Consider the following 15642-nt stretch of genomic DNA (forward strand, 5'->3'; position numbering starts at 1 on the left):
ATTTACAGTGTTCAGAGTGAGTTTCTATGACAATCCCATGCCATTCTCAATGTTACACACAGATTTTCTGCCTTTTGAAAATAATTACAGAACAAATCATTTGTTCTGCACTCTATTCAAAGAAAAGCACACATATTAATGGCTGGACAAACAGATTTCACTTTCAGATTAAACAATAAGCAGATAGGAGAGAGAGAGAGGAAAAAAAAAAAACAAAAAACAAAGAACCTCCGCTATACACTGTTTGGGACCACCAGATTTTTGGGTTGTTGTCCGTGTTTCATTTATCAGACATGCGATAGTTCTTCTCCTTCCTATCACCATCTGTACACACTTTCCCAGAAGACCCTCACAGCTGTCCCATTAACACACTAACACACACTCGCGCATATAGGACCTCTTCCGTGCTGTCTGAATGTAATACATATCTGTTTTCTTTTCACAGGAGAAAGAAAGACAAAGCAGCTTGAGACCTCGGACAACTTAAAATCCACTTCAGTGTAAAAGTCTCAAGATTGCTAACTTTCTTCGGAGACAGAGCAAAACAGAGAATTTAAGTGGCTACGCTACAGAGACTTGGCTGTGTTTTAGGAACTACTACCAACTGCCAAATGAATTCACCACGGCTTGCTCTCCAAGGCCTTCCCTTCCTTTCTGTTTGTCACTCCCTCATTCTCCTGCTGTTTAGTTTTCCTGTAACTCTGTTTTATACTTCAGCATTACTAGAAGGATGGCCTCTAAACAAGAAATAGAACTTTTTTGTGCACCACCAGATTTCTTTAAAGAAAACATGCCACAGTGAACTATTAAATAATAAAACCACCTGTGCCCTGTCCTGTATCTGCTTGGGCTTTCTTTCCATTTACATAGGTTATTTTTGACATAAGAAAACAAAGCACGTACCACTTACTAGAAGTACCATCAAATGACACAATCCCTCTACATATACCTGGTACGGTAAGACCTTATGCAATACTGAGAGCTGGCTCTACGAATGTCTAAAACTTCCTATGGGCTATTAGTTTGTAAGGATCCTAATTCAAAAACATCAAACGCTTTAAAATCTTAATTTCTGGGGGCGCTTGGGTGGCTCAGTCGGTTAAGCCTCTGACTCTTGATTTCAGCTCAGGTCGTGATCTCAGGATCGTGGGATCGAGCCCCACGTCAGGCTCCGCGCTCAGTGCAGAGTCTGCTTGTCCTCTCCTCTAAATAAATAAATAAATAATAAATAAATAAAATTTTAAAAATCTTAATTTCTGAAGAAATTTCATCCAAGATGGCATCAACTCATCTCATAGTATTTTCTTCAGTTTTGTATCCTTGGCACTCAGCACGGTGCCTAACAGGTAGTAAGCGCTCACAATATGTTTGCTGAACCCAGTTGCAACGACATGGTGGAATCTGTCAACAAAGGCAACCAAGGTAGATTTTCTATGCCAACACCAACCAAAAAGCATCCACCTTGATGCACATGATAACAACAGGCTAGAACTGCACTCCACTTTACACAAGAACGTTCTATCTTCAGAGCTCCTGGGATGCAGGCACTTAGTGTCTTCACCTTGCAAAAATGAAGGTTTCCTCTCAGTTTCCTTCAAGGTTTGAAACTCTGAAATCTATTAACAAACCAGAGAAAGCTCTAGCTGCTCACTACTTTTTAAACTTCAGAGAAACCCATGGCTTTCAGCGCTATTACATACTTCCAAGCAAACACCTTTTATCCCGTCCATAAATTCAGGGGCGGAGCTCAGAAAGCCCAATATCTTGGGGAACACCTTGGAGATAAAAAGCCCTAACCACTAACTACCCATCCTCCTGCGGACATGTTACACAGCCTCTCTGATTCTTCACCTGCACAAAGGCAATTATAAAAGCTCCCCTACCTAAGTTTAAGGTTTATATGAAGAGCTAATAAAATAATATATTTGAAAAGCCAATTTAAATATTATAGAGGTTAACCACACAAGTCTGGGTTCTGATGGATCTGGCTTTAATCCTGGCTTTGCCACTTACTATTGGCAAGACCTTGACTGAGTTCCTAACACTCTCTGAGCCTCTCTTTCCTGAATAACAGGAGTAACCCACAACAAAAGTCGTCCGCCATCTCTACTCACCCCCACCACCCAACATGAAAAATTCTCCAAAACTTGGAGAAGTCCAAAAGGAAAACAAAATAGAAACAAAGAAACCCACGCAAAACCAGAAAAACCCATATCCACAATTTAGGAAAACCAACAAAGCCAATCCTAAGAAATGGCACCCAGAGATGTAAACTCCCTGAAGTGCCCAAAATATTTAAGAGTCTATCACAGAATGCTCTAGTACAAAGCAAAATGCACTGTTACAGCCGCCCTGTCTTCACTTTCAAATAAGGGGATGGGTAATAAAGGGCCAAAAATGTGCATCTCTAAATGTGAATCTATGTTCCTCTCCAATCTATCTGTTTCCATCCAATTCTGCTGTCTCATGACAGGGCTTCCCTTACTCAGCACTGCCCCCACCCCAGAACCTCTGAGGCTCAACTGCAAATAAAGTAAAAAGCTATGCATAATCAGTCTTTATATAGCAAAATTGAAAATGTCTCTCTTTGAAGAATTACAAAGCTTTCTGTCTGAAACCTCTGACCTTTCTAGAGAAATCAGAGTCACTGTAGTTTAAAAATGTAGGTGGTAAAAGTACAAAGGATTACATTTATCCATTTTGCATGTTTGCCATCTTTTCTGAGATGAGGAGCAAATATCTTTAGAACAATTAGTTCTTCAACCCTAACATTTCAGGCTGTAATATCCTCATTCTCTAAAGAGCTGTATACATCCTGGGCCCGATGAGATGGCACTTTTCTGTTAATTACTACTCCCACTTTACTTTACAGAAAATCTAAAGTACATGAATTCCAGAACCTTTTTTTAAAAATAAGACTTTTGTCCATACAGTGATTAACCAAGAAAATAATAAAAACTTATTTGAATCTTATTAAAAACCACTGTAATTCTTGATTGGGTGGGGAGGAGGAGAGACTTTCAAAAGTACATTTAAAAGAAAAAAGAATTCTTTTTTCTTTCTTTTTTTTTTTTTTTTATTTGACAGAGAGAGACACAGCGAGAGAGGGAACACAAGCAGGGGGAGTGGGAGAGGGAGAAGCAGGCTTCCCGCGGAGCAGGGAGCCCGATGCGGGGCTCGATCCCAGGACCCTGGGATCATGACCTGAGCCGAAGGCAGACGCTCAACGACTGAGCCACCCAGGCGCCCCAGAAAAAAGAGTTCTTAATAAAAGTCCTTGTCACATATTAAGAGGCCATACAATAAAAGTATTGCAATGACTATCTTTCCCTGACAGGAACATACAATAGTTATGCTGTTGAGCAGCATCAAGTTACAAAGACTTCATTCTCAGAAGTTACTTGAAACTACTCTCCAAACGAAAACCTCTACTATTTATAAGAAGGGGAGGAAAAGCCGACTAAATGAATCAATCAGAGACTTTAGTAACCTAGTAATTTTTTCTATAATATGCATCCATGCAAAAATCTTGCTATGGTCATACAAAGATACTAACCAGTTTTTGCCAAATTCTTACCCAGAATCTTTGCTTGATCTTAAACGTCTGTAACCCACTCTTTAACTTCCAATTACTTAATGCTAAAAATATTCTCTCAGGTATACACTGTCTTCTATCAACAACATTTTTAGTGTCTAATATTATTTATGAATTGTATTTGGCATAAAAGATGTTTATGATTTTCACTGCTGATCTGCCATTATGTCTGAGCCCATACAGCTCTATTTAATAGTATGCCACGAAGGTTTACATGCAGATACATAGTATCTTAATTACTCATTCTATAGTGAGCTCTTTAAGCATCTCCATTCCTCACTCATTTGGAATGTTTAAAAATGCCACGAAGAAGGGCTTGATGTCATCTTAACACTGAAATCCATCTGTCTATGGCCCTCTTTTGACTTTACTCCTTCTGCAGCCAAATTTTTCACAAAAGTTGATGAGAATTTGTCAACCTAAGGACTTGTAATGTCAGCTCCTTTGAAAGGCAATGGAGTATTTGAAAGTGACAATGATGGGATCCTGCATGTAGAATATTCACTTTATGTAGGAGTTTAAAATTAAATAATCCCTTTAAGATTAAAATACGCAGAGTTCTAAATGCTTTCAATAGGGGAAGAGGCAGACACATAACAGAAGAGGTAGTTCTGAGTTTCCCATAGTAAGTAATATGTCCCTAATTTTAAAAATTAAATGATAATTGATGTTGTAACAACAGAGTTCCTATTATCCACTGACAAATATCTTTCCATACCAAAAAATTACCACTCAGAGCAAGCTATATAACTCACTACAGATACATCTTCCCCAACAGCATGAACATGTTGCGCTTCCCAATCATGGGCTGGCAAAATTACAAAAGGAAATAAAATCACCCAAACCATAGCAACAAAGACAACAGCCTGATAATGGCAGATGCTAAACAGGCATACATAGAAATTTTTAAATAGTATTCATTTTTTAAAATATATTTTATTGTTACTTTTCTTTCATGTCACGTTTTTAACCTATAGAGCATTTCAAAAATATCCATTAAAGTATGTTTATGAATATATATGCTCTGGAAATTACTTCCGTTTGGAAACTCATAGGTTATTGGGACCACCATAAATAACTCATCAGAGACCTCAAAAGGTAGGCAGTGTGGAACAATGGGTGTGAGTCTTATTTTTTTATTCCAATCCTCTTATTTCCAGTTTACACTTTTATTTACATACTTCAGTTTTCCCTTGCTGGCATAACTGATACTCCACAACTTTTAGATTTATGAGCATTTCTAAAAAAGAAACTTAAAAAGAAAGCTACAGTTCTATTTTATTCAATATAAGTTCAGTTCAGCAGCTTATTTTTTAAATAAACCCTAGAAGACTTAATATACATAAATGAATATAGTACAAATTATAATTACTGGTCCTTTTTTTTTTCTATTTACAGTTATAAAATTCACGTTGAATGAGGCTTTGAATTTTTGCACTGAAGTCATTAAGAACTAATCTTGCCTAAACGTAAAGAGATGAAAATAAGGGCATTAAATAAATCCATCAATAAATCAGTACATTTAAGGAGATTAAGACAAACCTTATTCTTATTTTCAATTTTTCTCCTTTCTCTTTTAAATTAAAAAACAATTTTAAACTAATAAGACTCAATTTTTGCTTTCTTTTAAATAATTATACACAAGGCCATAATCAAAGGATCTTTTTGGAGTAAAGCAAATTTTAAATTTTTCAATCTAATCATTAAGGGAAGTTAGAAATATACCTCTTGTGCACATAAGAAAATATGGACAGAATTTATCTAGTAAAATATTACATGCAATTCTGATTTTTAAACTAATGCTTGCTTTAATTCTCAATGGCTTCCCAAAGCATCTAGAACCGATTCATCTATCTTACAAACAGGAAAAAACATTTCTTAAACCTGTGTAATAATGCTTCTATTCACCAAACTTCAACATTCTAAGAACAAGAAAGAACAAGTCACTCCAGATTTTTGACCCCAATCCTGACAAAAGCATAAGAACCTTTTCTCCCTCCCCTAACCAAGTATGGCTTCATCCTGTGCCTATTTTACTGGACTCCACAGTAAAATATCTCCATGGGAAGGGTCAGGATTTTGACTTTTTTTCTTTCCCTCTGATTCAAGGTAGGTGTGTGATACCATTTAAATGACATCCAACCCCCAGACAACAGGACATAAAGAGGGATACAGAATGGATCTAAACCATATGGTGAAGAGCACTGGGTATGGAATCAGAAGGCCTGGCTTTAATCTTACTGTGCACCAGTCACTTGGACCCTCTGAGACTTTATTTTCACCTGTACAAATGGAGAGTGCATTACTTATTTGCAATATTACTGTGAATTTAAAAAAAAAGAAAGAAAGAAAGAAAGAAAAAAAGAGAGAGAGAGAGAAAGCTACAACGTATGACAAAACTTAGTATAAGGCTTGCCGCAAAATAGACAACTCAATAAAAGTTATCTGCCTTCCTGCCTTCCTGTCTTCTGTCTCCCTTTCTCTACTTTCAATTGATCGAGGTCCAAAATATTTACCACTAGGAAAGCATGCGAAAGCCATGAAGAGAAATAAGTCTAAAGGTCTCAAAGAACACTAAAATTATTCCACTTCAATCTCTAGCTATTATGATCATCCTGATCATGTCTGCATTTGGGATTAGCAATATCGAAAGAAGACCAACGCTCGCCAAAATACATAACAAAATAAAAAGAACTTCTTTCTCTCAATTTTATCTTATTTGGTTTCTTTGACAAACAGAACAGCAAAAGCATCCTCTCTACAGAGTTGCTGCAATTTGTCATTTGTGGACTTATTTCTTTGCCTCATAAGCCATGTTTATTTAACTAGAACATCAACAGGAGGGCTAATTCCGTTAGAGAAAATATACTTTTACACTGTGAAATGATCATAACAAAACATGAAAGCACTGTTCTCTAATATTTTGGGAAAAACCGAAGGTAAAAGTCATCTCTGTCTTAGCAGCAACTGGAGAATCCTGGCAAGTTCACAGGGACGCTAAAGTTTGGATCAATAATTTGTATCTTACAGTTGCCTAAGCAACAGTCAAAATTTTGATGATACCATAAGTTATCACCTTAAAAAGCAAAATGGTAATAATAGCAAACATCTCAATAACTCCTTTTCCAAGTTTATGTATGCCACAGTATCCCTTACTGGCTGGACCCTTAAATGATCAGAAAGAATTTTTGCAAAACTTTTCCTTTCTAAAAATTTTAATAGAAACTCCAAAAGCCCCAAATAGTCTCTTAGTCTGAAACAAACTATGCAAAAAAATGTGGGGAGATGGATTATAAAATTCTCCACTTGATATCTTGCTGCTCAGGATCCTTTTACAGTCATTACTTAAACCAAAACACTTTTGAGAGCATCTCCATTTGCGATTAAATTCACGGTTTTATGTTTCTCTTAACAAAGAATGCCAGTTCATTCATTCTCTTCCTCCTCCACCTGACTTCTTCCTTCCCCTTACCCCACCTCCCAAGGATTTACAGTTTATAACGTATTTAAAAACAAGACCTAACCTCTAAATAACAACAGGGAAATGATTGCTGAAATGGTAATAAACTGGAGTTTTGCACATTCAGTGAATTCAATCTGTATTTCATGTTTTTTCTTCTATTCTAACCTCAAAATTGCTTTCAATAATCTATACTAACATTTGCGAGCAATTAGAATTGTTGCTGCTTCTGTGCAAGTTTTAAAAAACTGACAGGCCATTCTGCATCCTCTGGAAGCAGCTTGAGGCCTTAACCAAGTGAAACACCCAGTCCTACTGTGTACAGCAGTGACCACAACAAAGGCTGTGGTTTCTCCCACACTAGCCCTAAATAGGTTTAAATTAATGCTATTCATCACTGGGTGGAAAAGAAGACAAGGCAAATCTAAGCCAGCAGCATTGAGAAATTTCTTACCAACACTCAAACCTCTTAGCCATAAATGAGCTGACCTCCGTTCATGAGTTTACTCCAGAACAACCCTTCCTCCCTATTCCAATACCCTCTCTGCCTTTGAATTTCCATCTTTTTCACTACACTCTAGATAAAGGATACTGTTACTACATTCTAGATAAAGGATATTGTTACTACCCTCAAGTTAGCCAAAAACCGTCAAGGATACAAAAGCCATATTTATCTCAAGTTTGTTGACTGTTAATGCTATTTCCTTTGAAGAATTAAAAGATAAATAAAAAGATAAATGAAATTTTTTAGAACTGTGCATACACCAATGATTTAGAATGGATTAGTCAGCCACAAAATCCACCCTGAGTTCAGTTTAAGGTTAGAGTAAGAATTTGAGATAGGGTGGCACTTACTCTTTTAATTTTAAACATCACTGTACGTTAGTCTTACACCTTCTTTTTCTAAATACGGCTTATTATTATAAATCACAGGAACTAACTGCATAACTTTCTATTAAACAGTTTATTAAGGTACTGAAAAAGTTTAACTACATAATGTATAGCCTTAAACTTGAGCATAAATACACATACACATGTACGCCTGCTAACAAAATATCTTGAACATATTTTAGATATGCAATACTGCCGTAAACTAACATGGTAAGTTACCCCCAAATTAAGAAATTACCATAACTCATTCAGCATAGAATTATAAACTATCACAATTTAACATTTTCATTAGTATTTTTTACAATAACTATCCTGTATGCACTGATAACCTCATGCATATAGTTATACTGTATTTAAAGCACCAGCTTTTTTAAAAAACAAATCATTTGCACTGCTCTCAACAGCCCTCTGTGTGCAGCCTGAATGTGCACACACATGCACACGAAGCACACACGCGCTCATACACAGACACTCCTAATCTTACACCTGCTCTGAAGCAGTAGGAAGTGAATTCTCAATCTGTCAACATGACCATCTGGTCTATCTGCATATCACGGCTTTCTCTATTACTATATGAAGGAATGGCAATTACGAAGCCAAAATAAAACTAAAATTCACCTGAATGGGAGTATCTCTCTCTTTGTTGAAATGGAATAGTACGTGGCATATCAGAGCAAAACTAGCAGGATGTAAATAATTGAAAATGAGCATTCAGAACAGCATAATTAAATGAACAATATGGTTCAAGTAATGGGGTCATCAGTAAGACTGGCTGTACAGGTTTCCAGAACAGGTACGAGACTTCCAAAGCACCGCAAACAGTTCCTCCGGTGAGCGGCAGGACCGTTACTATTCCTGGTCCAAGCAAAACTAAGGAAAGGTGGTAACAGGGGTAGCGTGGAAGCAACCAGTAGCTACGGTACTAAAACATTACTTTGCAAAAATGATCCCTCTCTACCTTACAACTAACACTCCTCATGCTACCATTAGGACAAATTCAATTCACTCTGCCACTAGGCTAATTAACAATGACAGTCATTACCTGACAAATTTTGGTCATTTATTAGTCTTTCAAAGCAAATTTTAAGGCCACTAAAAAAACTTCCAATCTTAGAAAATTCCTCATCTGCAAAAAGTGAAGATGCTCATGGCAATTTAACTTTTGGGCCTGACACCGCTGGAAAATTAACAAAGGCTTTACTTAGTTGGTTTAAATTTAATTCTATTTATTTAATTTTACTTTCTCAATGTCTCCACACAGCTGCCTCAGAGTTTCATTCCACCTCACAGCAGGTAATAACTATCAAAAATAAATTGTGACTGTCATTCTGTGGTGTAGATACAGCAACTTACCTCTATCCAAGAGATGAGTCCTTAAAAAGTCTAACCTCTTTTTAAGTCTAACCTCTTACAAAATTTAACTAAACTGAGAATCTTTCTAGAATCTGATTACATTACCAGAAGTTATACAGACGCAGTTTAAAAAAAAAAAAAAAAAACTCTCCAGAAAGTTCTCGGTTGAGTGCCTACTAATGAACAAAGGTTAACTTTATCTAAAAGGTCAAATGCCTGGTGGCTAAGGTTATGACCTTAACAACTTAAATTGTGACCTTGCCACGTGCCGGGTATATTGTAGATTCTGATACAGATCATCTGGTAAAGACTGGTCATAAATTAGCTTTACTGTTACACGCCCACAAAGAAAACCATTTGCCACAATTCCATAATATCTTCAAGTTGTCATACGATACCTATGGAAGGACGACTCAAATAAAGACCAAATTAAGGGCATAAAATGGTTTTACTCTTTTATATTTTTAACGAGACAAAATTCTCAGGCTTATGGAATCACTCCAATTTCATTACACTTGTTACTGTTTATCAGCCACAAAATACACACCGTTCTAACGCCACTGGATTTAGAGGGGAAAAAAAAACAAACTGGAATGTAGTTTAGGTATTGTATTTTAGCATCTCAATAAGTCTTTGAATAAATCACCTGCACTTTTAAAAAATGATTGATTCTGCACTAGCCTCCAGTATTTACATGTGTGTCCCAAGATTTCAACCTCCTAGCAAAGAAAAGGCCGAGGCATGAAGCAGTAATTATTGTACACATTTTTAGAAGGGGAAAAAAAAAAATCTCATTTGGGGGGCTATCTAGAAGGGAAAACGGCATTTTGGAGGGAAAAAAAAAATACAACACTGCAAAAGCGGCGGGGGGAGGAATCCACGATAGGTGAAAAGGCTACAATGGTTTTGGCATGTTTCTTGAAGCACGTTTCAGAGTCTCTGCCTCCTGCCAATACTGGCAAGTTCTCAAAACTTTTAAGGAGGTAAAAACATTGTTTAGTGTTTACAAATCTTCAGTATTATAACAGATGCTTGTCAAATCAGTTGTATTTAAGTTGACCAATCTACCTCATATTTGTATTGGCAACTAGCTTCCCTTCCACAAATAACAGGTCTCTAGATCTCTGAAATCAAATTTGAAGTATTCTCGGACAAAAGGCCCTTACTATTTGCTTTCGCAACCGTCCGTGGCGGGCACAGCACGGCGCGGCCATGGCGGCAGCCTGCAGCCGGCGGCCTTGCGGGGCATTCTGGGATACGTCAGGGAAAGCCAACCGGAAGGCGGCTGAGCCGTGCCGCCGGCAGTAACTTTCACACGCAGTAAGGATGCCAGCTCTCCGAAGCAACCTCTACCTGTCGTTCTACCGACACAGTCCTGCGGGTACTGAAACCACCAGCAACCCCGTGTTAGCTCCACGATCTGAAGCAACACCACGGGACAGACGGTCAGCGACGGAAGAGAAGACACGTGATGGCCTTAGCTCGGAAGGCTGCAGCTCTTTAACTCGAAGGGAAATATTTTCACCAAAAACTCAGAACGGGTGCTGCTCACAACCGACAAAAGCGGAACCAGTATTCCCCATCGAGGTACCTTGTAAGGAAGCACATACCAGGATATGTACCACCTGTTGGCACCCACATTTTTCTCTCTTGGTCCAATTAGAGCATTTGTTAGAACTGATAAATGATTTACTTTTCGAAATACTGAGAAGATTAAACCAAGATCCTAAAGCGTCCTCCCTGAAAGCACTGATAACACCCATCCTTTTTATTTTTTTTTTTTTTGCACCTTGCCTTTCCCAATCAGAACCTCCACTTACATACGCAAATAAATTTTTCAAAAATTTAACTCTGCTTTTTCAATAGAGAAAACAAAGTAACAATAGGGTGAAAAGGGGATTAAGAAAGGGATACTTGTTCCTGTCTAGAGGTCATTTGAGAGGTGTTGCCTTTTCATTTCACTATGCAGAACAGGCTAAAGCAACAGGAACTCCTTACAATTAAGTATACATTCTCCAAAACCCAAATATTTGAAACACTTACAGATCACATCCTCTAAAATACTCATCTATCCCCTGCCAACAGAATGCAAATGATAATGTGACATGCTTGCAAAGTTAATTTCTCCAGTTTCTTATGTAAGGACAGATGGATAACAAAAGTTCTCTTTCTAAAACATATATTGAGAAAAATAATAGAGAACAGGCTATCAGCTGACTTCTTTTTTTAAAAAGCTCACATTCTTAGAATTAAAAACATTTTGCAAAACAGTACAGTGTTGATTTTACAGGTAACACCTTTCTCCTTTGTGAAAAAAATACATAAATATATGAACCCCAAAGCAGCCTACTGGTAGGATTCCACAACCTTCTTTCTTCCATCTGGCTCAAGTAACTGCCATGAAGGTAAAATCTAGCAAGGCCCATATGTACATATAAAAAGTCAACAAGTTACACAAGACCTGAGCTTTCCCATAACACAATGAACCTTTTGTCTAAAACAAGGCAAAAGAAACAAAGTAAAAATGCATTCTTTTAGTCAGTGCTCAATAGTTTTAGCCTGAATGCTAACTCTGAATGCTATAATATACACAGGTAAAACATGCCTCGAAAACAGCCTTGAAACAATAATGAATCTTATCACCAATCAAAGCAACTCACTAAATCAATGATCGATACCGATTTCTCGGTGCATTCATGCACCACACAGGTTGGTTACTTTTAAGATTAACCTTACCATCAATTACTTAAAGAGTTGGTTTGCTTCTCGCTCAGCTATCCTAGACAACACGACAAATTCCTAAATACAAAGCTACTAAGTTTGTGTATTCATGTGATTCTTTTTCCTTCATAAATGATCAGCAATTTGGTAGTACTCTTATCACCTCTTCTTAATTAGCAGGGGGTTCGAGAGGCCCCAGTAGGTTAAAAACACACCCAGAAGATAAGCAACTAAAAATACTGCCTCACCAAACTCCATGCTTTTTAAACGAGATCACTTGCCATTTACAATATCCCCTTTATTCCAGCTCTCACCCATCATCAAAAACTGTGATCTAAACATATCACAGAACTACCAACACCTCTGATAACACTACTTGCCAAAAGAACTGAACTTGGTGAGAGTCCTCTCAAAGCTACGCTTTTCCACCCGAATAAAGGTGTGCCCTCGGACACGGGCACCTTCTGGCTATTCTGACTCGGGTTTACCTTTGAAAGCACACTGTCTCTCTGCACTGTGGCCTGCAACTTAAGAGGATTCGGGTATGGCCCCGCACATACAGAGGTCATCAGAAAAGAAACACACGAGGAAGTGGAACCACTTCTCACCATCGCACTTACCTGCTGCATGCACAAAGTATGCCAAATATAAATCGAGTTCCTTAACAGAAACCCCTATGTGATGGGGCTGCACACAGAGCCCTGGATTCGAGCACTGTGGGGACTTTACAAGGCGCTCGCCATCAGTACTTTCGAGCGGAATACCTTTAAATAAAATCACCATAACAAGGTCCAACCTCCAGACTTTATCTGCCTGGCGAAGGCAGTCAATTCTTCGCATCTTGCCTTTCTGGTCTGGGTTGGAAAGAACACAACATGGAGGCTTTTTCCCCGTAACTGTAAGAACAAAATCCTCTCGGTACTCAGGTCGGATATCTTTCCTTAACTTGGCCAGAAGTCGAGATGCCCACTTCTGCTTGACCTCTGGTTTTTCGCTTAGCAACTCATCCTTCACGGCTCTCTCTTCTTCTTTTGACATACGCTTTTCGTGTTTTTTGAAGTATTTTCGTTTTCGGGCCTGCAGGTTGAACCATGTGTAGGCGAAGGCTCGGACGTGGGGCAGAAGTGCTTCAATGAAAGGATGAAATTCATCCTGGAGAAATGAACAACAAAACTATAACTATCAAGAAAACAAAAGGAAACAACTTTTCTTCAGATGGTCACTTAAAAAAAAAAACAAAAAAACAATGCTTATTTCCCTTGCAAGTTGACTCGAGCATTACAGTACCCAAATTACACAGAGGATGCCTATGGGAAGTCTGGGGGGGGGGGGGGGGAGAAAACTGTCAGTATCATGTCTCACAATCTCAAAGAAGAAAATGGCTAAAAATTTTAAAATGTGTTGGTATGTTCACCAAAGTGCACCAGGATCTACTGTCGAGCTTAGGTCCCAAGTCCTTTAGACAGTAAGTGAAATGTATTGAAATGCTTACAACAATATATAATCTTAACCCTACTTCAAGAAAGGCACATCTAATTCTGCTGCAGCCTTGACCTCACTACTTGTAGTACACCCAGGGCTCGGCCGCCAGATTGGCAAATCCTAAACATCTAGATGCCAGTCAATGTTTATGGAAGTCTAGGAGCAAAAAAATCATCTCCACGATCAATGAAAACAAAGACTTTCCCTCTAAAAATACTGCATGGAGACGCTAATCTGTGTCTTAGGCATTTTGGTAACATCTTAATTCCTTCTTCAGGATTACAGTTGCATATAATTTTTTTTAGTCAAAAACTTAGAAAAATCTGGCATATGCAAAAGATGAATTTGATATTCTTCAGGCTGAAATAAAAGACCTACTTCCAAGACATACTTGCTGATACTATGGGAATGAAACAAAAAGAAAAAAAGGGGGAAAAAAAACAAAGAAAAGCATACATGCCAGATAGTAAATAGAATGCGTCATTGTGACAAGAGGGTTGCAACTAAATACAGTTAATTTTGTGAAATGCCTTCGGTAATAATCATCCTTAAAAAAGAGAATCTTTATTTAATTTTTGAAATTAATATTTCAGGCTTTTTCTCACAAGCAAATAGAGAACCTGGTACATTTAATGTTTACGAGACTCCAGGAAAACCCTCACGGTTACCTCTTAAGATTCAAGTAATTTGAAAATAAAATTCAATTTAAAGCATTTAAATTTTTCTTAGTGTCTTATGAAAATGTTTGATTCTTTTACTTGATACTTTCTTAGGAAATATAAATATAAAATCAAAGAAAAATTAAACAGTAACCTCCACAAAGCTTTCTGAGTACATCTAACTTTTGATTAACCAACCCACACTAATCTTACATAACTTCTCTCTGCCGCACAAAACCCCAAAAGATAAATTATTTACTTTCAAATAAATGAGGATAAGAAAACCAAAAAGATGCTTGATGACTTTTTTTTTAAAAAAGGGTGTAGGACAGACAAATATTATAAAATGCATTCTTTTTCGGTTTGTAATATCCACCTAAATATACACTTTGGAGGCACAAGTAACTGCAATGTCCAAAATATTATTACTATAAAGAAATTATTAAATTTTCAAATGTTCAAATGTTAACTGAGTGGTTAAAATTGGAAAAATATTTTATCAAGTCTGTTAAAATATTATAAATTATAATCAATCATCTAAACACTACATATGACTATTTTTTAAAGTACATATTAATGTAATATATAATAAATCACTTCAACAATTGACATTTATCTTTTTCCTCTCTGAACAAATTTTAGGCTCTGCATTTCAAATTTAGCTTTGAAAACTGCTCTTTTTCAATAAAAATCCAAAAGAGAAGTCAGTTTTTATAACATGTGTGCATTCTTCAAGTGGAGAGAGAACAGAAAAAAATACTAGAATTATATTATTCTTTACCATAAACATTTTAAATTTCTGATGTTTAAGAATCTTTCTTATTGCCATACTTTAAAAGAGAGAAATGGTGGTGGTGGGAGGGGGGGCTTTTTCAAGTCACAGTTTATCTAATAAGGTATACGCCAAACCGCAAAGCATTTAAACGTTACTAAATTCTGAGCTCATCCTTCAAATGCTCTAAAATACATAAAATTGGGGTTTGAAACAGTCCTTCACATTGACTGATTTTCTTATATACACAGGACATGCTAGGGACCAAGGCTCTGTAGTATTATGTTAAGAACTCCTGGAGTCTACCTTAACTACAAAGTGAGTTTTCACCAAAAGGAAGATTTCATTTTAAAATCTCAGGCCCATTTTATAAAGCGAAGAACTAAGTTCTAAACAATTCACATTTATGTTAAAATGTTATCTTATTCAAAAGCTTCATTGATATGAATAAACATTTTTTAAAAAACATTCTAACAGGGCATTTAAGTGTTTGAAGAGACTCCTAGTATGCTTCTCACAGAACTGCGAACTGCGTTCATTCGTGTTCAAGAGGATTTTGTTTACCTGCCAACCAAATGCCTATATATCTCATCATAAAAACCCTCAAATGAGGCCAACTATGTCAACTAATCATTAAGAATAATATAAGTCCCCAATTTTGCATCAAAAGTATTTACAACTTATTACTCCCCAAAGGTTTCAAGAATGT

At 37.0% G+C, this 15642-nt stretch overlaps 1 protein-coding gene across 17 annotated transcripts in view; it reads right to left on the reverse strand.

Annotated features, from left to right (window-relative positions):
• The window catches only part of NFIA (nuclear factor I A), a 367960-nt gene that overhangs the window by 344091 nt on the left and 8227 nt on the right, over window positions 1-15642 (reverse strand). For all 17 annotated transcript variants that reach the window (XR_004910155.2, XR_013448154.1, XR_013448155.1 and 14 more), the window contains exon 2: window positions 12641-13172. Coding sequence is in view for 13 of the 17 variants with exons in the window: in XM_036070041.2 (XP_035925934.1) it covers window positions 12641-13172 (532 nt within the window). In the remaining 4 variants the exon portion in view is untranslated. The remainder of the gene's footprint in view (window positions 1-12640; window positions 13173-15642) is intronic.

Source organism: Halichoerus grypus, chromosome 5 (assembly GCF_964656455.1).
Source record: "Halichoerus grypus chromosome 5, mHalGry1.hap1.1, whole genome shotgun sequence".
NCBI classification, from domain to species: Eukaryota; Metazoa; Chordata; class Mammalia; order Carnivora; family Phocidae; genus Halichoerus; species Halichoerus grypus.